Source organism: Vulpes vulpes, chromosome 5 (assembly GCF_048418805.1).
Source record: "Vulpes vulpes isolate BD-2025 chromosome 5, VulVul3, whole genome shotgun sequence".
NCBI classification, from domain to species: Eukaryota; Metazoa; Chordata; class Mammalia; order Carnivora; family Canidae; genus Vulpes; species Vulpes vulpes.
This window is the reverse complement of record NC_132784.1, coordinates 136,946,869-136,972,677: the sequence shown is the minus strand read 5'-3', so window position 1 is coordinate 136,972,677 and position 25,809 is coordinate 136,946,869. Positions and strand designations below refer to the sequence as shown.

Below are 25,809 nucleotides of genomic sequence, written 5' to 3'. Positions count from 1 at the left end.
TCAATGACTTCTGAGGCTCCTCTCCTTGACTTATAGGTGGTGTCTTCTCTCTTCCTTCTGTGTGTGTCTGTGTCCACATTTCCTCTTATCACAAAAACACATCGTATTGCATTAGGGCCCAACCTAATGACCTTATTTTATCTTAATTACCTTTTATGAAATCCTACCTCCAAATACATTTTGAGGTATTTGTGGTTAGGACTTGAAATGGTCAGGAGGAACCATTTCAGCCCATGCCACTGGCCCAATGTGATGGCTCCACTAAGCCATCCACAAAGCCGCTCAGCATTCTTTTAGTTCCTTTCTCCCATATGCCTAAGATAGGACATCATGGTGCAAGACGGTGGCTGGACCTCCAATTATTGCGTATGACACATTTAGTACATATTTAAGGCATGCCCTAGGAGGAAAGTATAGTGATGTACCCCTTCTGGTTTAAGGAGATTTTCTGAAAGTCCAGACAACACTTGCATTACTTATTACTGACCAGAACTCAGTAACATGGCTATAGGTAAGCTCTAGTGGATCTAAGAAATGTAGTTATTTAACTCAGGGGAAATATTTTCCTCTGTGAAGTCACGCTTTGGACAAAAATCCCTGGAAGGAGCTTATCTAGCCTTCAAATTAATTCACAAATATTTACTGAAGCATTTACTCTGTACTGGGTATTATACCAAAGAGACAAGATACGACATTGACAAAAGATGTAATTCTTGCTCTTTCCAAAGTGCAGTCTAATCAGGGGAGCAGACGTGCACACCATGATGGCGTAAAATGAAACAGAGGTGTCATGGATGAAGTATGCTGGTAGTGCAGCAGACAGTGTGATAAAATATTCCTGATGTACAGGCAGGGAGAAGGCAGTCAGGGAAGGGGTCTTGGAGTAAGTGATTTTCAGGCAAAACTTTAGAGGGCCAATAGGATACTATCAGGTAGACAAGCTGGAAAGCTATAATTTAATTATTTTAAATGCATATGTTTATTTATTTGCCCTACACTGCCATGTTAAGGAATGTGTCCTGAAGTGCCAAGATGGAGTCTTTTGATCTCAAAGATTTCCATTTTCGTGACTGTATTTGATTAACTCTGGAAATGGCTAGTCTTATCCGGTATCTTTAAGGAAGTTTCAGGGACGGAGTTCAGAATGGAACTCAGAAAGTTAAAGGCAGGTGATTCAGGAATTCTAATTAACAAGGGACATGCTTCAAGAGGTACATTTAGGAAGCAATACATCAGAACTTTAAAAGTACTATAATGTATTCACTAATCAGAAGTGACTGCACACATCTGACTCTTGCTTTTAGAATCCTATTAATGGATGAAAAATTCTCCCATCAGACCTGGTTTTCTGACTCTTAATATTTTTAGTAAGATCATCTTTTGTCAATGGAAAGATATTTTAAAATGTTAACTGATGTCTGAGTGGAATAATTGTCCTTTTATTTACATCTACATGTTTTATGCTGCTCATAGCTAAGACATTTCTTTAGTCTTAATATACCTACAGGTCCTCCGTAAATATCCTTAATGTAATAGTGTTTCTTAATTTTGCTGATAAGACACTCATGAGTGCCTTTTTATGTGTTTAGCTTCTACTAAACTATTCATAGACTGGCCAAGTTAGAAAGTTCTAGAAAGCTATAAATACATCAATTCATTAACTGTTTCCATGGAAAATATTGCATTGTAATTAGATTTAATTGTATGTAATTGTGACACTTGAATACATGTCTGGAGTTAACTATGTAATGTAAAATGTACATTAAAATGTTTCTAATTTATCATGAAAAGATGAATTTAAATCCACCATAAGATTTGAAATTCCTTGTCAGTTTTTGATACATAATAAGCATGTGTGTACTAATGGCCAAACAATTAAATTACGAGAAGTTTCCCATATTTTACAAAGAAATGCCCATTAATGGGGATGTTCTTTTAAAAAAAGTTATTCTTATTAGGGCAGCCCAGGTGGCTCAGCGGTTTGGCGCCTGCCTTCATCCCAGAGCCTGATCCTGGAGACTCAGGATCGAGTCCCCACATCAGGCTCCTTGCATGGAGCCTGCTTAAGAAGCACTCCCTCCGCCTGTGTCTCTGCCTCTCTCTGTGTCTCTCATGAATAAATAAATAAAATCTTTTTTAAAAAGTCATTCTTATTAGAACATGGACTGTATTTTCCCTTTATTAAAAAATGATTTTGTGGATTATAGCTTTTTACTTAGAAATGGCCTCATTATATAAAGTTAGCTACTTTCAAACCAATGGCAAAAAATATATAAATTGGTACCCTAAACCAATTTCAGAGTGCTTTCATTTATTTATTTTGTTTGAAGAATTGCATCACCTGTGATTCACTTGCCTGTGTAATACAATGAGATGAAAGTTGTTATGATATCGCTTTGATTTGGGCATTGTCATTTCTATAACTCAGGGAGAAGTGAAAATATACTACAAGTGATAAGGGCATAATAACAAATAAAAAGGAAAAGGAAAACTAGAGTAACTTCAAGAATTATTTATAAATGAGGCCCTAGGAGGGTTTTTAGAATAAATTAGTGGTCAACATTCACTTCATCTGTTATACAGAATAACGTATGTGACAACCAGAGTCACAACAAACTGAAACACACGCATCCACTTTCACCCTCACTGATTTGAACTACATTACTATATACATAGTCATATGCAAATCTACATATTTTTACGTTAAAGATAAATAACACATAAATAAATTATATAAAGGTATTAAAAAAATATAAATTCCAGACACTTCAATTTCTGTTATTACTCTAGACATTGTTTATAATCATTACCTTTTCTTAAACCTTCCTTAGTAAGGAAAACTGATTTTGAACATGATGTATTACGTGTATGGAGTCAAGATTAAAGTGTCTACTTTTGTGAGAATAATGCTAATAGCAATATTTTTGGAAAAACATGAAAAACATTAGTTTTCATGTGATTTGTTTGTAAATGCTAAAGAGCCATGGGAGTCTAACCGATATCTTGAATGCATTCCATTTTGCATATAAGTAGGATCTAAAATTCGTTTTTCACATTGTTGGCACAAAATCACTTACACAATAAAGTTATATTGTCCCAATCATACTATGATGAGTAGCCAAATATTGCATCTAGAAATAAAAATTCAGCTGTTGCCTCAGAAGTGAAATCACATGCGTTTTTAGTACCTTAATTCATAATTAGTCTGTTTGAATTGCCATTAAATGTCTCAATCAAAATATTCTTTTGCAGTGCCATGCTTCAGAGCTCTCTCCATCCAGAGTTGTATCGGCATTTCTACCCCATTCTCTTTGATTTCAGTATGGAGTATTGAAGTATAAATCATTTTGGCTGCTTTCCCACAATGTAATGAATGTTTCATCATATCAACCCATAGGGTTTTTTCCCTTTTGGTTTTATTTCTGTATATTCTTTCTTCTCTCTTACTCTCTATGTCTCTTTCTTTCTTTCTTCTTTTTTTTTTTGGTTCTATTATGCACTATCATGGGGTCCCCCCTGCTGCAAAGAGTCATATAAGAGGTACAATAACACGGAGCTCTTCTTCCTCGTTGATCTACAGCTTACTATTGTTTTATTTATTTGGAACATACACTGTTGAGTTGTTTATGTTTGTCAGAGTAACTGTCATGTCATACTTCTCAAGGCTCTGAATAGCAAAGAAATCCTAGCCATTTCAACATCCCTTATCCGAAAGGGTGGATTTAAAATCTCTTGTTTGATGGTTCCTTGATCAAGAGTCGATCCTCCTCCAGAAGGTAAGAAGAAAGTAAAGAATGTCAATTAATGTTATTCTTCTGGGTAATGAGAACGTGCATCTGCATAATAGAAGGAAGGCTGCCAAACGTAGCTCATAGTCATAAAATAAAGACTACACATAGCCTGGGAGCAAATACATGACAACTAACTAGCTCTTTTCACAAAAATCATCTTGAGCATTATCTGCACACATGGTGTCAACTAGATTCCTCGGTTAAGGCAGTCAACGGGAGGCAAAGTGGGTCTCATACCAATACTTGGCTTTATTTGTAGGTGTCAGAATGTTATTTACTTGTCTCGTGGCAAAAATTTTTCTCTGAAACAATAATACCAAGGCTTGTTCTCAGCTAATATCTGCTTTTATCATGTCATGATGATGTTAACAATAATAATAGCAAGGCTAATAGTAACTTCTATTTTACATCTAAACAGTACCAGGATCATGCTGGTAATTTGCTTCTTTCTTCATTTGCTAAGAAGTTTAAATCATGTCTATTTTACATAGGTGAGAAGAGATACAGGATGATGTACTTCTCTCCCAGAGTCACTTGGGGCGGAGCAGTTAGACTCCATTCTTAAACTGTTGCTGCTTTTCATTATAGGTATGAAATGAAGGTAAATAGATTAGAACCTTTGGAAGCCAAACAATATACATAAAAACATATAAATCAACATGTATCAGGAAAATACATAGGGCAGCCCGGGTGGCCAAGTGGTTTAGCATCACCTTCAGCCCAGGGCATGATCCTGGGGTCCCGGGATCCAGTCCCACATTGGGGTCCCTGCATGGAGCCTGCTTCTCCCTCTGCCTGTGTCTCTGCCTCTCTCTCTCTTTCTCTCTGTGTCTCCATGAATAAATAAATAAAAGATTTTTAAAAAGAAAAATAAATAGAATTATAGGATATATTACATTGAGATATTAATGTATTGTTTCTAAGACTGACAAATTTAGTGCACAATTAAACAATGATCCTAAGTTGGCACCGTATAGTTTACACCTGTAGAATCAGGCCACAGCACAACACCAAAGTCTCTCCATTCATTTCTGGCAGCACTGAGGCTCTTGCTATATATTAATAACTATTTTTATCTCTTTTTTTTTCACTATGGCATCTTTTCTGGTACCTGCATCATTAAATCCACTCAGTGGAAGCATTTTGCAATGACAGAGAAAATCTTATTTTTTATCAAAAACATTCCAAATCTGCACACTCCAAAGTATGAAATAATACAGCAGACCTCTTGATCCTCATTGAACTGTTTATGAAACTCAGTGTTATCAGAGAAATGGGAGACCCCCCTCCATATCCAGCTTTCCTTTCTGCCAAGAAAAGCCTCTGAAGCTATGCTGCTTGAATCCTGACCCTTTAATTTATTATCACTTTTTCTGTCTTTAGATTAAAAGTGTACCTAGTTCCAACCAGGCTAGGAGCCAACATGGTCATGCTTTTCATTTTTGTGTTGTTTCTCGAATTCTGTTATCTACATCTTTCATTTTCTCAATTTCAGCTCAACTCATGAAATAGGTGTCCTAAAAATGCTAAGTCCACCAAAAAGGCAGGTTTGCTTTAAAAACATTAAGAACACTTGAATAGAGAAAAACAAATGTTTACATTTAAATACACGCATACCACAAACCAAATAGAGGTATTTACAGAATTGATCTTTTACGGAGTGATTCTATCATTTTATTTCAGAACTATTGGAGAAAAAAACATCTCGAAGTCAGAATTTATCATTGTTATATTTGATAAACTTTGTGGAACCTGTACTTTGTGTTAAATGTATTCAACAAAATGACAGGTGAGAGATTTGCTTATCAAATAAACAGCACTTTCAAGCATTGCTAAAAATGTATTTCTTTTTAAAAATATTTTATTTATTTATTCATGAGATAGGCAGAGACACAGGCAGAGGGAGAAGCAGGCTCCTTGTAGGGAACTCCAGAATCACAACCTGAGCAGAAGGCCGATCCCCAACCACTGACCCACCCAGGCATCCCCTAAAAATATATTTCTTTGTGCATAACTTGGTGACTACTTTGTTGTTGATTGCACTGAATTTCTGATAATTCTCTACTTAACGTGAATAAGGACCAGTCATGAATGTGATAGTTTCTAGGTCCTCCGAACGAATTGCAATAGTATATTCTTTTAGTAGAGAGATGTCCACTGTGACAACTTTGCCTCTCCTTGACACACCCTTGGCTTTGCAATCAACTGGTAAATATCAACTGGCATCTGGCCTTGGGCAGAAGGGGGACGCCTTGTGCGTTCTGATAACATCCAGCAGCTATGCCATCTAATTCATCCGGATTTGCAACAATCCCAATCTAAAAGATGCTAACAATTGTTAGCATTCCATGCTAATGGAAACAGTTCAGTGTAACAGAAAGGGTTTAATGGTCACAGAATGAATGAATTCAGAATAAAAGATAAGATTTATTCACTTAATGTTTGTATTGTTGGGTTATTGCATAATCTCAATTGGCTTTTTGTTTCTCAACCCACTGGCAGAGAAGCTAAAGAGTCTTAAAGGTCCTGTTGAACAGTTTTCTGAAGTCTTTCACACCCAAGGATGCCCATGTGATCCATCTCCAGCCAGTGAGAGATACAGGGAAGATTTCTCATAGATGAGAGATAGGTGATGAGAAAGCCCATCTGAACTTCGATCCTCCCTTGCTATTTTGGAAACATTCACATTAGAAATTGATTCCTGGGACTCTGGACACCTGTTTGATACTAAAAGGCAGCGAGCCTGGGGCAAACCCAATGCATGAAGTGGAGATTGAAGGATAGGAATTGCCTGAGTCTGGACACATCTCTGTGTTTGCTGCAACCCTCACTTTTCTTTCTCTGGACCACTTGTTGTCTGAACAAAAGAATGTTCTTCTAACATAAACTGAAAACATTACCAACTGGGACAGCGACTGATGGCTAATAATAAAAAAAATTGCTGATATGGTTTTATGAGTTCATTGAATGCACATAACTCTGCTAAGTTCTTTACTACCTTGTGTCAATTATCCCTCACAAAAATACATGAAATAAGTGTTTGGTCATGAGGACACTGAGGCTCAGAAGTATCAAATAACAGCTAAGTCAGCTCATCTGGGAAAGTGGCAATTTTGAGCTTTCAAAAGCAGGTGATGTCATACTTGCTATGGGACAAGAGAAACTACTGAAAGGATAACATAAATATCTGATCACTGGCTTCTTTCAAATAAGGAAATAATATTTTAAGGTATTGTCAACAGTTTACACTTTGACATCTTCAAGTAGGGACCGTGTTCTCTTAGACAAGCATTAAAGAGCTGGTAAAGTTTCATTCTCTCTAATTGCTCTGTGGCCTCCCATTGGGGCTTCTCTGCCTACTGGAGTGCTGTTTGATTTAGTGTTTGCTATATTGAGCTATTTCCGAGGTAGCCCTGCTTCTGGGGATCAACCTGGCTCCAGAATTTGGAAGAATGAAGTGGGACCTGGTGATGACAGTGTTTAAATCTAATTTTAGGGATGCCTGGATGGCTGGCTCAGTGATTGAGTGTCTGCTTTTGACTCAAAGCATGATCCTGGGGTCCTGGGATCAAGTCCCACATCAGGGTCCCCACAGGGAGCCTGCTTCTCCCTCTGCCTCTGTCTCTGCCTCTCTCTCTGTGTAAATGAGTAAATAAATGAGTAAATAAATGAGTAAATAATGAGTAATAATGAGTAAATAATGTGTACATAAATAAAATTTAAAAAATAAATAAATGAATCTAATTTTATTTGGACTTTAATGATACTGCCTATTTAGACATTTCAAAGAACATTAAGGAAGGTTGTTGGTATTTCAAATGCTTCCATTTTTCAAAAGGTTGCATGGATTAAATAAGTAAAAAAATTCCTGAAATTGCATTTTATGATATGTCATGTTTAAACAGCTATTAGTTATGCAGAGAAATATCAGAGCAAAGCTATCCTATGGCTGCTGAAGATACACTTGAATGGGAGAATTCAACACTTAGAGGAGACTAACAAAGAAAATTTGTCACAAATATTGTGTCAAAGCCCATTGATAAGCAATTATTTTTAGACCATTGTTTTCCATGCTTTCCTTGTTTTCTACAGTTCATGCTAGTTTTATTAGATATCTTTAAATAGATAAAGAAAGAAATTGTGACTACAAAACCACATGAGTAATTGTACCTAATTTCCATGAGAAAGGTAGAAAACCAAGAGAAATTTTAATTTAGTAGCTAATTTTAGGTTTTGATTGAATGCCAGATTGATGCTGTGGTATATATAGAGTGAAATGATTAATCTTTCTTCCAATTGTACTGAGGAAGAAAATTATTAACAGAGACTTGACAGTTCTAAAAAGGGTGAAACATAAAATACATTTGGTTAAAATATTTGTTCCTCAGAGAAATTAGAGTGAATTGGGCTAGTGGAGAGACTGCTTTCTCACTTTTCTTTCTGGATCTTGACTAGGAAATGACATGATCCCCTCTTTCATCCTCATTGAACTTGCCTTTCCGAAGACCCACTGCAGTAAAAGAAGAAACATGTAGGAGATTTTCTGTTTCTTTCAGAAAGCAATACCTCGGAAAATGACATGTAAATCCTTAGCCCTGTTACCTCATCACACAAATAACTAGTTAAATAAGGCTCTTACTGTATCTTTGTATTACTTTTATTATTTTTTTTTCACAGAGCCACCATTTTTGGCAAATCCTAGGAAAGAGAAATAATTGCATTTTGAATCCTGTTTTGCTTTCCTTTCTCTGTTTTACTGTAAAGGTACAACACTCTTGAAGCACACTCTGGGCCTTATAAGGTCTATACAACCCCTCTCCAAATCTGCTCTGAAATACAGCTATGGAGGCAGATGGTCCCTGGGCCAGAATCCCCACCAAGGAGGATGGAAGGAAGAAGACTAAAAACAGGTAGGACCGTAAAATTAGAACCGACATAGAAGGATTCCATTCATGTCATGGGTCCTCTTGTCATGAGCCCCATATCTGAGCAGTGTTCCCTTATAGGTGTTTCCTGTAACCTATGCAGTTTCTCACTGTGCCCAAAGACCTTCCATGACAAGCCCTCATCTTTCTTGTTTCCTTGCACTGCAAAGTAGCCTGCCTCCATGCACGAGCGCTGTGTTCCCTACTCAGGCCTTGACTCAGGCCACTGCTGGATGATTGCAGCTCTCAGCAGCTTCCATCATTCCAGAACCCAGGTCCTTAGTAGTCAAGCACCACCTCTCATGCAGCCTTTCTGGACTCTTGCCAAGAGTGACCTTTTTCTGTTTTCCTTAACACCTATGTTATAAAACTTTCCTATCAGGTATCTATATCTATATCTATATATATCTCTCAGCATATCATATCTAGTCAAATGTATGGTATGTTACATATGTACAGTATGCACACACAATATTCTTATATATGCATGTATGATGTCCAAATGTCCAGATGTTTAAATGTACAGTATTTTTATATACATTAGTAAAATATAAATAATCATATATGAGTATATAGGTAAGGGAAAATGATACAAAGCATAAAGGCACATTTTCTCTCTCAATTCTCCTTTCTGAATTTCTCATTAAACTTATTCTACTTCCAGCGTCCAGGTAAAATAGAACATTTTCTAAATTGCATTTATCCTTCTCCATAAGTTAGGATGCATTTACCCTTAAAAAAATGGAAAGCCAAGGCAAAGACAAAGCATGTCACAAATCAATTAAAGAATGAGTAATAGATTTGAGAAACTATTTGCTGGTAAAAGGTGTTATATTGACAAGAAGAAAGAACAACCTAGTAGAAAAAGTGGGCAAAGTGTGAAGAGGGAATTCAGAAAACAGAAAATCTATTGAAAACTCCATGTTCTGCTTTATACTAGTGAGATATAACCAGAAGGAAATATAAAGTTCTTAGTTTGGATAACTTTATTACTGGAACCATAAACTTAGGGTGATGAAAATAATGGCTCCCACATTGTTTTATGATAATTCAACCAAATTCATTGATTTCTTTAGTGATAAAGGAACCGGGGTGGGGGGAAGTAATTCTAAGAGTTTTCTGGCTGACAAAGTAACTGAATATGTACTTTCCAAAATTAAAAATACATATTTGGAGAGTATTTTTAATAGTTGATAATAATAAAAGAATTTCAGAAATTAGGCACAGTCTTTAGATGTATCAAAAATCTTATTGTCTTTTTATTTGGTATTCACAGATAATATTTAAGAAACACTTATTGGTTATTAGGTTCATATCATGTCCTTGTTCTTAAGATTTTTACAATCCAATTTATTTTTAAAAACCTAAGTTTTTCAATCCCTAGACTGCTCAGCATTTTTCTTCTTATTCGCCTACATTAGCATCTATCTTCTGTCTCATACCTGTTCAGAAATCCATTTACTGGAAACTAGTAACTTGGAGACCCTGTGGTCCTAAAGCGATCCAGAGATTCTTTTACATGGGCTGAGGAAATGCAGGCCTGAAGTAACTACATGCTTACAAGTGAAAGGGCAAAACTTACATTTTAGTGAAAAGAATACAGGGCATAGATTAGTGCACTCTGGAAATGGTTGGTACATGTTTGAAGAAAACCGTGAACATTGGCCTCAATAACAAGGACATATTCCTAGGAGAGCAGATTACCTCCTAAATGATAATAGCATAATAATCGGAGGAAAAGTAAAAACAAAAGTAGATTTAATAGAGCCCTGATAATAGAATACACTGAGAGACCAGCAAAGGGGAGTTACTGTAAAAAGGGTTGAGTAAGGAGACTGGACCCATTGTTTCATATTTATATCAACCATCATTACCAGAAGGATCCATGGACTGGGACAATGCATTTCTCCTCCTCTCAGCATCTCTGCAAACGGAACTGGGGTAGGATTAAACTAGTGGGCCTGAAACTGAACCTCTCCTACTCTCACCCCCAAATAGAAACAGAAAAGTTCCTCCTTTCCCCCAAGAAGGACAGAAAGGGCTCAAAGTTTAAAATATCAGTGTAAGCTGTTATTTGGCTTCATGTAACTAATATAATGTTTTATCCTTTAGCCATTATTTCAGCAACAGATCAATAGAGATATTATTATTTGTGTAGAGAAACCAACACCCCACCTGTTCACAAAGATTCAAAGGAACACCTTGAAATGTGGTGCTTCTCACATCCTCTAGTAATTCCATCCTTCTCACTGTATTGCTCAATGGCCATAAAATTGATATTTTTTTGGCTAAATTGGTTTCTTTTGGCTGTCTTAAATAATCCCTGCCCAATCAGTCAAAAAATCTGTGCAGTTGATCCAATTTGGCTGCTAAGATGGGCAAAGACACTACTCTGCCATTGTGCACTCTCATGCTTTCCTATCAGAAATGTTCCTGTTTGGAGGTTTTACAAATAGAAAAAAAAATGTCTATTTACAATTATTCTCAAAATTGGCACTCCCAGCAGCATGCCAGTTTAGCTTTATTTAACCTGGAACCACTAAGAGAGTCTAATTGAACTGAAAGTGAGGCAGGCAATTATTTCTGATGTGCATGCAACAGAATTATTTCAAGAACTAGACCTTTCAGGGAATTCTGATCCCAATGTGCAGGGATTCAAAGTACCTTGCCATAAATCCAGCAAAGCTCCCATTCAGGAGCATTGAATTGATTACTCATTTCATTACTGGGATATGCTCCATCAGAGCGTTTACATGTTTGATTTTTTTTTTTTTGATTACTTAGAAATACCTAATTATCATAGTGTTAATTTCAAAAATAATATTAAGAATAAATTTAACATTTAAGATAAGCAACTGTTGTATAAGAAATAGACTTATATAGTAGTTTAAACTATGAGTTTATGCCTCACCTATCATACCATGTGACCCTGAATCACTTAAGCCTCTGAGCTTTAAGTTCTTCATCTGTAAAATTGATATGAACAATAATCCCAGCATTTAGTTTATTCCCTCCCCTCACATGCTCAGAGATTTGGTGGGCAGCTTTATATTTTTGTATACCCACCATGCTACAGCATGCTTTGAGTTTTTTTGTTTAAATTTTCATTTTTAAACTCTATGACATTAAAAAGTTATAATAAAACATTCTAACTTATCATCAGTTTTAGGTAATTTTATTTTGATATTGATTATTGACATTTATTTATTTATTTATTTATTTATTTATTTATTTATTTGATATTTTATTTATCTGACAAAGAGAGAGAGAGAGAGAGAGAGCACAAGCAGGGGGAGCAGCAGAGGGAGAGGGAGAAGCAGACTCCATGATGAGCAGAGCGCCTGATGCGAGGCTCCAACGCAGGACCCTGGGAACATGACCTGAGCCGGTGGCAGGTGCTTAACCAACTGAGCCACCAGGTGCCCCCTGATGATTAGCATTTACATTTGCCTTTTAATTTATTATTTTATTTGATAGCAGTGAATCTTCTTAATCTCATTGATGGTAAATTCCCTTACTTATATCCCTCTTTTATATTTTCTGTTTCAGGAAAATAAGGATATATTTAAAAACACACTAAAACGGAGATCAGTAGGAAGATTTTGTGAACACTTACAATGAATCAGCATTGCTGAGAAGGAGTAATTAAAAGCAAAGAAATAGCTAGAGGAAAATAAAAAGAAATGATGGATCTCTGTTCTGTCTCATTCTAGTATGTTTCTAAAAACAAAAGCAAAGGAGAGACCTGATATAGATTTTACGTCACTAAAAAGATTTTGAAGAAAATCAGATTGTTACTGGCACTACATTTTAAAAATGGATGAATTGCACCTCATCTGGAAGTTGACATAGAGTCAGGGCAAGTGGCAGGCGGAGATGAAGATTGCAGCTGGAATTGTATACTTCTGTCTATTTCTGGGCTGACCCCAGTGTATTTGTGAAATATTTCCTTTCTTCTCATATTTAAAATTAATAACCAGTTGGGATTGCATTGCTGGAGCACTGGGACCTTTTTGAAGTAATATTTCTCAGCAGGTGTCTCTAGAAAACTAAGGTACAAAGTGATTCTTGAAACATCCAGGTGTCTTCCCATTTGAGGCATTCAAACTTTGAGTTTGCCCACACTCTTGCTAGCAAAGGACCCTAGGCATAATTTCATCCCCTCTCCTAGTTTTTTGTACCATATACAGATGGATTCATTTAATTAATCTTAATACCTTGTAGACCCCCAGTTAGGTATGTGTAATTAATTCTGTAAAGAAAACAGAAAAAATTCCCAAGCCAAATCAAAAGCAAACAGAATTAAAAAAAATCAGTAAATAGACGAGAACATGGAAAGAAAATGAAGATTTGAAATATATGAACATTGATAATATCTTTAATGGATTAATTATGACTTGTACAATAATATAACAAGTGATTATTTTTAAAAAGATTTTATTTATTTATCTATTTATACCCAGTGGGGGGGTTGTGCTGATAGGAGGGGCAGATGGAGAGGGAAGGAGAGAATCTTAAGCAGACTCCCCACTAAGTGCAGAGCATGGCTCTCCTTCATAACCCTGATATCATGCCCTGAGCTAAATCCAAGCATCAAATATGTAGCCAACTCAGCCACCTAGGCACCCCAATGCAAAAAAAGTACTTAATAAGGAAAAGCACATGTGAAAAGGAAATACATGGCCTTAAAGTCAGGCATATTTAATGAAACAGTGACCAAATATATGAAATTTAAACCAACAAAAATGGTAAATCAGAAGAAAATGAGAAGAAACTATTGACCAGTGATGGAAACAGTTTATGAGAAATAGACTTTCATACTTGACAACTAGGCATATCAATTAGTACAGACATGTGCAAGGTTGCTTCAACAGTATCCTCAAAATCTGTAAAGATATTTATATCTTTGACAATTTGCTCAACCTCTTTGATTATCGGAGACATACGGAAAAATATTTTACAATAATATTCATAATATTCATTGCAGTGTTATTTCATGATGAAAAAAACTTTAAAAGACTTAAATATCATCAAATAAGGAATTGCTTGGCATCAGTCTTGTTAATAAGATAAAATACTTTGCAGCCATGACTATTCAATAGATGCATAGTTATATGTGATAGCAAGTGTTAATAAAGCATGCTAATCCAGAGACTGCATACTGGAATAGATCCAAAATGACATAACTATGCGTCTATTTAGAAATATGTAAAAGGTAGGCTCTTGACACAATTGAGAGAAGGCTTCCATTTCATGACCACAGCACATATTAACAGTTTATTTCTAAAAGGCAATGGCTGAAGCTGTAAAACTTCAAGAAGCTCATCAGTGAGAAAGAATTTTCTACCCAGGAAATCTAAAGTTATCTGTAGTGCTTCCTCAGTGCTTGAAGTGTTTCCAGGGTTTCCAGTTCTGGCCTCTCACCACACCTTCCTTGTCTTCTCAGGTATGACCTAGCCAACGCTTCTCACCTCTGTGGTGACCCACCTGCCTGTTCGAAAGGTAAGATGATAAATAGTGATCTTTGCAATCCCGCTTTTCCTTTCCATGTGGAACATTAAAAAGTGACCTTTGTCTATTCTGGGGATATTACAAATAGTAAACACGCAATTTATAAAGATATTTTTTATAACAGAACAACTATGTCTGACTGCTTGCTCCATGCTCTCCTGAGCCTACCTGTTCACGGGTGGATCATCACTACACATAAAATGGTCATGACCTTGGCCCGCTAAGGCAGAGCTCTTCTAGGACTCTCTTGGCTCAACATAACTATAGGGCAAAAAATGGGGGAAAATATGGACCAATAGTAGTTATGTCTGGGTAATGAATTGTAGATGTTACAGATACTTCGTTTATTTATTCATTCACTACCACTTATGAGAGCCTCTTATGAAACAATCACTGAGTCAGTGATAGTGATACAATAGTGAGTAAAAGCAGATGCATCATTTATGGAGGTAAATAACTACTGAAGGGCATGTCATTATTTTTATTTTTTGAGGGTATTTAATATCTAAACTGAATCATAAGGCAATATTAGACAACTCATAATAAGGAATGTTCCTATTAGGAATGGGAAAATGCCAATATTGTTAATGAAAAGAAGAAGAGGAAAGAAAAAAAGTAAGGAATAAAACATAACAAAAAAGAAAGAAAGAGAGAGGGAGGAGGAGGAAAATTACGAAAAAAAAAGAAAGAGATTGAGAGAAGGCAGGAAGGCAGGAGAAATGTTCCAAATTAAAGAACAGTAGAAAGACATGACAACCAAATGTAATACCTAATCCTAGACCAATCCTATAGCAGATGGGGGAAAAAAAATATAAAGAAAACTGAGAAAATAAATTAGAATAGGTAACAGAATCGAACCCAAGTCCATCTGCACCAAGGGCAGCAAAGCCAATCACAAATGTGTCAAATAGGCAGCAAAGAAAGAGTTTCCTGGGGAGGCAGGCAAATGAGGAGACAGGAGGGCAAGCCTTAGATCCACCTGTCCAAAGTGGGAGACAACAATATTTGTATAATTGGAGAGGTTGGGATAAATACACATTGATGACAAGGTGGGGGAACTTATTCATGAGCAGAGATGGAGTATGCGCATTGAACAAACATGTAACCTGCATCCACGTTCACTTTGAGGAGGAGGCAACATTAAAATGGGACCAAATTCAGCTCCTCCTGTCAGGACGGTATCTTTAGGACAAGAATATGGGTCAAGGACATGCTCCAGAGCCCGTATAAACTGGGTGGCGCCTTGGGGTCTTATCTGGGGTGAGGGATGGTGGGCCTGTTTGTTCACATCAGTGACCTTCAGCCCAGGCCTCTGCGGAGACAGTAGTGGATCTGCTGGCAGGGTCTAAAAGAACCCATATCTGATTAGGGAGAAACAGTTCTCTGAAAAAACAAGCTTTAAATTTCCCGTTTCGACCTCATTAACACCACGGGGCACTGTTTGAATGAGAGTATCGCAAACATGTTAAACGTACTGACATTGATAACTGTTCTGTGCTTGTACAGCAGAATATCCTGTTCTTAAGAAATGTACTCTGACCTTTGACACTGCTTCTTAAGTGGTTTATTAAAAAAATGTATAGGCAGGAGGTAAAATGTCAACACTAAGTGTATTTTATTTGATAATGTGGATGGTTTTTATATTATTTTGCAGCATTTCTATAAGTTTTAAATATTTCCAAATGAAAGGCTTAGAAAACCACACTCAAGTTAAAAATTGCACATTTAATAAGTGCAATGGATAAGAGGCCCAGAGTACTTTGGATCCTTAGATAAGGGGATCTGTCCATCAAGCAACATTGAGGAGACTTCCCTAATTAAGGAAGCTGAGATCTAACACATACAGAGTTGAGATGCTGGACGGGAGGGAAAAGTACTATAGGCAGGGGAAGCAGCAAGATTAAGCAAATCCCCTCTAGTGAGATGGGGTACACAAAGGAGAAGAGAGGAAGCACCCGAGGGTTTGATCACGAGGGCCTGGACATCTGATGGGGCCCGAGGCTTCAGGGAGGACAAGAAGTGGTGGCCTTTCACACCATGTGAAAGGTGGTGCTTCTATCTTCAAACGTCATTGTTCCAAGAACAGCCGGGGGTGGTATTGAGCTCCCTGTGAAGCACAGAGAGCCCCAGGGAGGTTTCTAAAAATACATAGTACGATTGATGGATTTTGTTTGCATTTGAGGAGAGGGTAAAACTGGGGGAGGAAAATAAGCAGAAAAAAAAAAAAAAAAGGCAGAACCAAGGTCAGCCCTGTTTTTTAAAGGTCAAAAGGTATCAATAAGTTGAAAGGTCAAGTTTGGTTTTAGCAAAGCTGCAGTTGAAAAATATTTTGTAAACTCTGTATGATGAGGGATGTTAACTATATATATGTATATATTCATATATATTCATATATATATTCATATATATTCATATATATTCATATATTTTCACATATATATTATATATATGATGTTGTGTGTCGATTATACTTCAATTTTAAAAAAATGTGGTTGAATTTAGATCATGGCAGTGGTGGTATGGGGTAGCAGTGAGGTAAGGGGAAGGGTGTGGAAGGGGCACTCCTTTGGCAGGGGCGGCACAGAAGACACAGGGAGGCAAGAGCCGGAGATGGAAAACCCTATAAAATCAGCAATGTCTCCTCCCCAATGTGAGAGACTTTCCTGATTTTTCCACATGTCTAAACAATGGCTCTGTGTTGTTATTTTTTCAGCAGAATAAACATAATTGTCTTCCAAAAGATATTAAAAAGATACAACCGTACAGTTTCTGCCCCTATATTAAGGAGGAATGCAAAAACTAGGAGGTAGATAGTAATAAATGTAAAATATTTCACAAGTAGTAAAGTGTTAGGAAAATGTAGGAGTGGTAGGCACTGGGATAGAACAATAAGAACAATCTTGCAGAGCTGTTTTTAGGCAACAGGCTTGACCAACGGAAGGTAAAAAGGTCCAGAGAGACCACTGGGCTACATGCAAACAGTCCCATTAGGTGACCCACGTCGAAAGAGTCATAAGCCCTAGCTGACCAATGGCCTACTTTTACCCGGGCACAGGTGCCAAAAAAAGAACATTCCTTACGTTCCTTGTTCCTATACCTCGTCACTTCCCCCCTCAACTACAGTCCCCCACCACTGCCTCCTGGCAGGCAGTCTCTTCTGCAGGGTATTCTATAAACCCCAATCCCCTTTGTCCTGCTCCCATGAATACTTTCACTGCCATGAGGCAGCCTCCACTCGATCAGCTCCCAACCCCAATCTTTGAAATTGTACACAATGAGATTAAATATTAGGTTTTATACCATTTTGTTTTGCTTTTGTTATTATAGAATATTACTGTCTATTATTATTGTACTATTAATAGGGATATGACTGAGTAGAATCCTGAAAGTGCCCAGAGGCTAGAAGATTTCATTTCCTTGTTATGCTCTGAATAGGGTCTTTTCTGCCAAACTCCATAGAGGGGTCTATCCAACCAGAGAGGCCTGAATCCTAAACCACACACTGTAGACATGCAGCAATGACCTTGACTCGGCTCAGGACAACCCCGTAGACTTGGGTGTTAGCTGAGCCAACTGGAGGCTCTAAGTGGCCTCAGCTCTAGAAGGAGGGACGACAGGCCTGGCAGTCAGGCTGGGTTGGACTCCCAACTTCAGAAGCTGAAGACATCAGACCTGGCAAGCTCAATTTACTCCCAGGACTTAAGAGGAGCATTGCCAGATGGGAGGATGTGCACAGATAAAAACCAGGATGTGGAGGGTCTTCTTCTGCATAACCTTTGTATGAGTTACAGGCCTGTACCTGGGGAGTGGAGCTGTTGTCTTCACACAGATGAGGTGCTGTCTGGGGGAAGGAGGATTAGAATTACTCCACATGACCAGGAGCTCAGACCTAGAACCAGTAAAGAATCTTGTCCAAGTATGAAAACAATCTGAAAATAGAACACACCACATTGCAGGGAGCTCAAGTCCCTGTCACAGCAGATGCTGAAAGCAGAGGCTGGAGGGTGGCTTGGGCAGAAAAGGTAGAGATGATGAAAAACCACAGTGAGCGTAAAGTTTCAGTTCTGCCAGATGAATAAATTCTGGAGATCTTCTGTAGGACACAATGCCTATAGCTAACAACACGTATGGCTGCCTTCGAAATTTGTTGAGATCTCATGCTGCTTGTTACCATAGAACAAAAAGGAAAGGAAAGGGGAGAGGAAGGGGGAGGGGAGGGGTGAGGAAGGGGAGGAATGGAAATTAAAGGAAAAACGTAAGGAGACACAAAGATACTTTGGCAAGTGTTGGAATGTCTTTTACCCTGATTGTAGGTGGGTATTTGCATGTGTCCGACATCATCAAATTGCATTAAATATATTCAGTTCTTTTTTTTTTTTATCAATTATCAATAAAGTTATTTAAAGAAAAAATTAAAAAGAACCATATAGGCCAGTGGCCAAACAATGACTCCCCCTGATTCTGAGACCTTCCATCTACAAGTCCACAGGCCACAAGCAAACAAATGTCACACCAAAAAAAAGGCAGATCCAAGTTCTGAAATTCTAACAGTCGGGAGAAAAATTTCACATTTCTCTGTAGTAGGCAGTTAGAAATGTTGAAAAGAACATTGATCTATTTGCTCCCGATGGCATTACGAAGGAAAATCACTGTAATATACAGTGTGGGTGATCCGTTCCTTAGAGCAGGGCACACGCTAGAGGTGTGCAGATCAGCCTCGTTTAAATATGAGCTGGGTGGCTTAGCCTGAGAAGAAACACCTGCTGGCTTCCTCACAGACGCAGAGCCTCGTAGCTACCCCTGCCGGGGGTTCCAGTTGTCAAGTATCAAAAGCCAACGGTACGTGCTGCAGATTTCTAGGAAGCGATGGTCAAAGACATCCCAGACTATTTCAATCCCCTTGACTGGTCCTAGACGTACTGTCAGGAAAGGGCTGATCCACTCCTGTTTGGAGAACACAGTGAAAACAAGAGATCAGAAACATGATTATAAGCGTTTTCATCTTCAAATATCTCCGCTCGTAATCTCTCACTCTTTCAAAGTCTGCTGTCTTGAGTGAATTTTCTACTGTGTTTCCACAGGGTAAGTGTAGTCAAGCATGGAATCTAATTTTTCTTAGTATTCTCTGCTCCTGCTTTTCTTGTCTTCTCTCTTTTGATCTGTGCTCATGCCTTGAAATGAAATGAAGCAAGAGAATAGGCAAAGCTTAGATTTAAAAAAAAAAAAAGGACAAACATTTTTTTTTTCTGAGCTTACCTACTCACAGAAAGCAGTCTTTTTCCTGTTTTTTTTTTCCCCCAATATTTTTAATTGTTCATTTTTTTACGAAATGTTATCCAGCCGGGATAACTGTACGTGCTCCTCAACCAGTCTCCTGTTTTTACGTAGTCAGCAGAATCATCATCCTTTGACAGAATAATCAGATGGTGTCCGTCCTGTCGAGTTCCTGCTGTGGCTACTTCCTTGGGCAGAGAGTTCGCCATGACCTATGTGTCCAGCAGGATCTGGCCAGTCATCTCCTAGTCAAACCACTTACTGCTCCCCTCCCCACCCTAAATCACACAAACCACACTGACCACATTAGCCTTTGGCCTTTCTGGAACATTCCATTGTCCCTCCATGTTGGGGTCTGGATATGTCTCCATTTCTGAGCCGTTCTCACCTGACACCTCAAAGACAGCATCTGTGCTCAAACAGCCCCTTGCCAAGGGCACAACCACCTTGCCCAAACTCTCACACCTCGCTTTGAGATTTCTCTTTGCCAAAGATCTCGGGTTTTTTTTAATTATTCTATATAACTTATGCATTTTTATGTTTATGAGTATTTTCTACATTCTCTCCCCGTAGAGTAACAGCCTCACGGGAAAAGAAATCTTTGTTTTATTCATGAATGTTTCCCAAGCTCCTAGAACAGTGAGTGCTTGGATATAGTAGGTACTCAACATGTGCCTGTGAAATTAACATATTTATTAATAAATTAAAAAATTGCTTGGGGACCTACCATATTCCTATTACAGGGCAAAGAACTTTATATGGTTAAGCAAAATATGAATAGATTTAGCCCATCTATATAAAATTCCGTCCCCCTGAGATTACGACCAAACAAATAATGATCATCCTAGTTATTAAGTGTAATCAACACAGGAACAAATCATGTGCTATTCTAGAAGAGGACAAGTTAACTCTTTAGAAATATTTTTGGAGGTGATAATATTAGAATATGGTCTTCAAAGTTTATTAACATTTTGTATGTAGAAGAGGCAAGGAAAGGGGCACCTGGGTGGCTCAGGTGGGTGAGCATCTTCCTTTGGCTCAGGTCATGATACAGGGTCCTGGAATGGAGCCCCAAGTTGGGCTCCCTGCTTCTCTCTCTCCCTGTGCCCTCCCTCTGCTTGTGCTCTCCCTCTCTGTCAAATAAATAAATCTTTCAAAAAGAAGAAGAAGGGCAGCCCGGGTGGCTCAGGGGTTTAGTGCTGCCTTCAGCCCAGGACCTGATCCTGGAGACCCGGAATCGAGTCCCACGTCGGGCTCCCTGCATGGAGCCTGCTTCTCCCTCTGCCCGCGTCTCTGCCTCTCTGTGTGTGTGTCTCTCGTGAATGAATAAATAAAGTCTTAAAAAAAAAAAAAGAAGAAGACGATGAAGAAGAGGCAAGGAAAAAAATAGTATCGAAATCTGGTATTTACTATAAGGAATGCTTATTTCTATGTATATATGCGCCAAAATTTCAAGCACAAAATTCTATATACAGAAGAAGCAAAATACATAGTTTATAATGGACCTTACCCTACGTATCTGTTCATCTGGGTGTTGATTAGTATCCTTTAATATCCTTTGCAATAAACCAATAATCTCATGGGTGAACTGGTTCCCTGAATTCCATCCATGAGCTGCTCTAGCAGATTAATTGAACTCAAGGACGAGTTATGAGAAAGTCTGATTTATAGGCGGTCGGTCAGTCGGAGTCCCAGAGTGCAACCTGGACTTTCGATTAGCATCCAAAGTGGGGGCAGTCTTGTGGAACTGAGCCCTTAACCTATGGGACCTGATGCTACTCCAGGGTAGGCAGTGTGGGAATGGAGGTGAATTGTAGGACACTCAGCTGATGTTGGAGGATTGCTTGGTGGTATGGGGAAAAATCGACACATTGGAATTAGTGACCAGAATGGAACAAAGACAGCTCATGTTGGTAAATAAAAAAGAAGTTCAACAAATCACCAAGAAAAAGTTAGCCTACCCTATAGGGGACTAGGCTAATGACTGTCACTTCACAAAAAAGAAATCCAAATGGCTGTTCAGTGTGTAAATATCATAGCAGTCAGAGAGTTAGAAGCTAAAACCACAAATACCACTACACAGCTTTCAGAGTGACAAAGTTTAAATGTCAGTCAATAACCAAATGATGATAGAGATTTGGAGAGCAAGGCGCTTCCATGAACTGCTACTTGGAAAATAAGTTGTTACAACTACTTTTGAAAGAAGTGTGTCATTATTTATTAAAATAAAGGTATCCAGGGGCCCCCTGGGTGGCTCAGTGGTTGAGCGTCTGCATTGACTCAGGTCGTGATTCTGGGGTCTTGGGATCGAGTCCCACATCGGGCTCTCTGCATGGAGCCTGCTTCTACCTCTCTTTATCTGTGTCTCTCATGAATAAAAAAATAAATAAACTTTTAAAAAATGATAAAATAAGGATATCTACACTCTGTGCCTAGAGACTCCAATATTAGGTTTATGTTTTGCAGAAATGTATTTTATGTGTCGCAAGAAACATGTATAAGGAGATTCATGGCAGCACTCCCCATGGTTTCTCAAAATGAAAAAAAATATCCCACATAGCCATCAACAGTAACATGGATAATTAAAATGTTATATATCTATGTAATAGGTATTAAGTAGCAATGCAGATTAATGAGCTGCAGCTATAAGTAGGAACATGTATGAATCATGTAAATATTCCAGAAGAGAAAAAGAAAACTCAAAGGAGTACATAGAGTATGGTCATATTTATACCAAGTTTAAAAATACTAAAATCTAAAGTATATTCTCTAGGGATACATCCATCTATAGGCAGTAAAACTGTAAAGAAAATGGAGAGAATGCTTGTTCTAAAAGTCATGATAATTATTACCAGCATACACAGGAGAAACTGAGGCCGAGAATGGAAAGGCAGGGTCTTCTGAGTTGCTTCCATTATTCTGTTTTCAATATTCATGGGGATTATATGGGTCACCACTCAATAGATATTTGTTGAGTTTTATACACAGATATAATTAGCTTTTCTCACTGTGTTTCACACACACACACACACACACACACACACACAGAGAGAGAAAAAAACTAATTAGGAAGTTGTGGGTATGACCCAATGGTAACTCAAAATTACATGACCTGGAGACTTAAACACCAGCTATTTAAAATATTTCTCAGGGAGGGTGGTTTTAGCAAAAATGCCTTAATATTGCATAACACACAATTTACCATATTCTCTGTTTTTTAATGTTGTATGGAAAACCACTCTCTCGGATGATAGTCTCGGTTCACATAAGTGTTTATTCTTTTTTAAATTCAGAAGGAGTTTTCCTTGCGGAGGAAATACCTTTACTTTCTCACAGCAGAACCCAGGAGCAGGAGGAAATGACCCAGTATGACCTTTCCAGAATCTTTCCAAATGAGCTTGTGGATTAAACCTGACATCTTCTTTCGAAGAGAGCAGCAGCTGCCAGCGATACCTGCATCCTTGTCCCCCTGCAGCTCCGAGCTTCAGAGGTGGGTAAAGGGCCTCAGACACAACAAGGTGGAATATATATTAGCTGCCCATTGGTATTGAACGATTTAGCTTTATTTGCAAAGGCAATTGGCGCAGATCCCTGAAATCGTGCTGCTGTGTGAGCCACTTACTTGCAAGCCATGTGAGATGACTTTTCTCTTGTTTTTTTTTTTTTTTTTCTGTTTAATTATGACATGACACATGGCTGCAGAAGAGTTTGCTGAACAATAGAGCAACTGAAGCTTCATCAAAAGACAAACACTTCTTAACCATGAGACCTAGGCCAAAAGGACATTGACAGAACACCGAGCCTCCCTAAGCCCCTCTGCAGCTGCCCCTAACCCAGCCCTACAGGAACCCCCACCTGCCCCCTCAGGGATCCCTCCTCTGCCAACACACGTCCTCCCCAGCAGCGTAGGACAACACTCTGCTTTCCTAAACCTGGGCTGCCGCTCTCCGTGTTTTTAGCCATTCCGAACGGTCTATATTGGCACTTGCACATGGTTTTTGACTTAACATCCCCTGATCAAAGCAGAGACCAAGCACCTTGTGCAGTAGGTATTGATCCTCGGAGTGCACCTTTGTGTGAATTTTCTGTGCAAGTCTTGTGCCTTTTTTTTTCCCTATTGAGTATTTTGTCTTTCCTTGTTGATTTGTAGGACTTCTTTATTAGCCCTTTGTCTCTTGCATGGGTTACCCTTATCTTCTTTCTGCCCATCTGTGCCTTTTCTTCTTTCCTTCATCTTCCTGAGCAGAAATTCTTAACTTTAAGAGAGTTCAATTTGTCAATCTTTTCCTTTGTGGTTAGAGATTTTGTGGCCTTTTTAAAAAGTCTTTCAGCTTCTGCAAAGTGATGCATATTCATATTCTCTGCAAAGGGCTTTCTTATTTTGCTTTTACACTGAGATCAGCAAGCCACCCGAAATTTTATGTGTGGCATGTGATTGGGGACTTGTTTTTTTTATTTTTATTTATTTATTTTTTTACTATATGGATACCCAGTTGTATTGGCAACATTTATTGGGAATAACTCCCTGGCCACCGATCTGCAAGGCCATCCTTGTTGTAAATTGAGCATTCACATATATGCACGCGTCTCCCCGGTGGTTTCTACTTGCTGTCATAACCGATGACTACAAGTTTAGTTGCTTAGAACAACACCCAGGTATTGGCTCACAGGTCAGTCAGTCAGAAATCCAGGTGTCTTGTGCTTTCTGCTTAGTGTGTCAGGCCACTGACGTCGGGTGTTGGCATTCCCTTCTGGAGTCCCTGAGGATAAATTCACTTCCACTCTTACTGTAGGCCACGGTCACTTCCTCGTGATTGTAGGATAGAGGAGCTTGTATCCTTGCTGGCAGTCAGGTGGGGGGCTGGTCTTTGCTCCTAGAACCTGCCTACATTTCTTCTCAGGCTTTCCACGTGGGTCTGTTCCTGCGAGAGCAGATCAAGTCTCTCCTGTGCTTCAAATCTTCTTTATCCTTATAACATTTCTGACAAGAAGGAAGTAGTCATTCTAGCTACCCCTGTGATTTTTTTTTTTCTCATGCTCTGCTTACTTTTAGGATTCTCTTAGTTATCTTTTGTTGTCAAAAGTTTTACTATTTTTTCTTTTTAACTAAAACAGTTGACAATTTTATTTTCACATTTCACAATACAAATGAAAATTGCCTTTTTTTTTTTTGTCCCACTACTTCTCTCTTTGATAGGAAGGGGAAGCAAGTCTTCCTTGTCATGCTGTTAGAAAACACCCAGAGTCACAGCACCATGATCTCCTGGTGAAGTAGAACAAGTAATATAAAATGAATATAAAGAGTAATATAAAATGAATATAAATAAATGAATATCCTGTCTCTCCTTATCTGTCTGGTTGAGTCATTCCTGGCCGAGTGGGCATCATCATGGGACGGGCGGGAGGTCTCATCATTGGAGGCCCAGGCATCATTGGCATATGGCCTCCCATAGGTGGCCTCATTCCAGGAGCAGGTCCCACTGGCATCATCCCAGGAGGAGGGGGGCCCATCATTGGCATCGTGGGTAGGCTCCCCATATGGGGGGCTGGCATCATACTAGGGCCAGGAGGACCCGGGAGACTGGGGGGAGGTGGGATCATTGCCTCTGCAGGAGGAGGAGCAGAGAATGAAGTAGGAGGTATCTTTTCTTGTTGAAATGCAGCGGTTGTTTTGTCGATCAGGCTCTGAGCCTGCTCTTCCATCCATTTCTGATAGGAGTCTCTCACATTTTCTTTGTGTTTTCCCCCACTGCAGTGTGTCTTTCTCACAGATGGAGAGTCATGGGTGAGGTATGTGTCGCAGTAGTCACAATAAAACTTAGGCATGTTGCTCTGCAGGCCGTTGGCCACTCCGTCCTGCCAAAAGTTTTACTTTGATGAAGTATGGATATTTAAAAATTTATACTTCTTGAGTTTATACATCCCTGTCTCATTCAGATTGCATATATTTTTTAAGATTTTATTTAGTTATTTGAGAGAGAGTGTGCACATGTGTGCATGCACACACACATAAGCGGGGGCAAGGGCAGAGGGAGAAGAGAGAGACTCTCAAGCAGACCACAAGCCAAGCACATAGCCCAAGGCAGAGCTCCATCTCAGGACATTGAGATCATGACCTGAGCCAAAACCAAGAGTTGGACATTCAACTGACCGAGCCTCCAAAGTGCCCCAAATTACATATTTTAAAAAATTCACGTCTATATCTCCTATCCAGTCTTCTTGATTTTCATTCTTATATACCCCTAACTCATTTTGGATATTTTTCTTGATGTTTCTTAGTGTTTACTGATCCTTCCTTCAACTTTATT

General features: G+C 38.6%; 1 protein-coding gene and 1 pseudogene across 1 annotated transcript; both read right to left on the bottom strand.

The window, feature by feature from the left end:
* Window positions 1–19,710, bottom strand: part of LOC112925847 (mesoderm-specific transcript homolog protein-like) — a 38,637-nt pseudogene extending 18,927 nt beyond the window's left edge.
* A 5,137-nt stretch (window positions 19,711–24,847) lies between these two features.
* LOC140598944 (U1 small nuclear ribonucleoprotein C-like) lies at window positions 24,848–25,355 on the bottom strand. The gene has a single exon (XM_072757401.1). The coding sequence runs from the start codon at window positions 25,325–25,327 to the stop codon at window positions 24,848–24,850; it is 480 nt and encodes a 159-aa protein (XP_072613502.1). The 5' UTR covers window positions 25,328–25,355.
* Window positions 25,356–25,809: the final 454 nt, after the last annotated feature.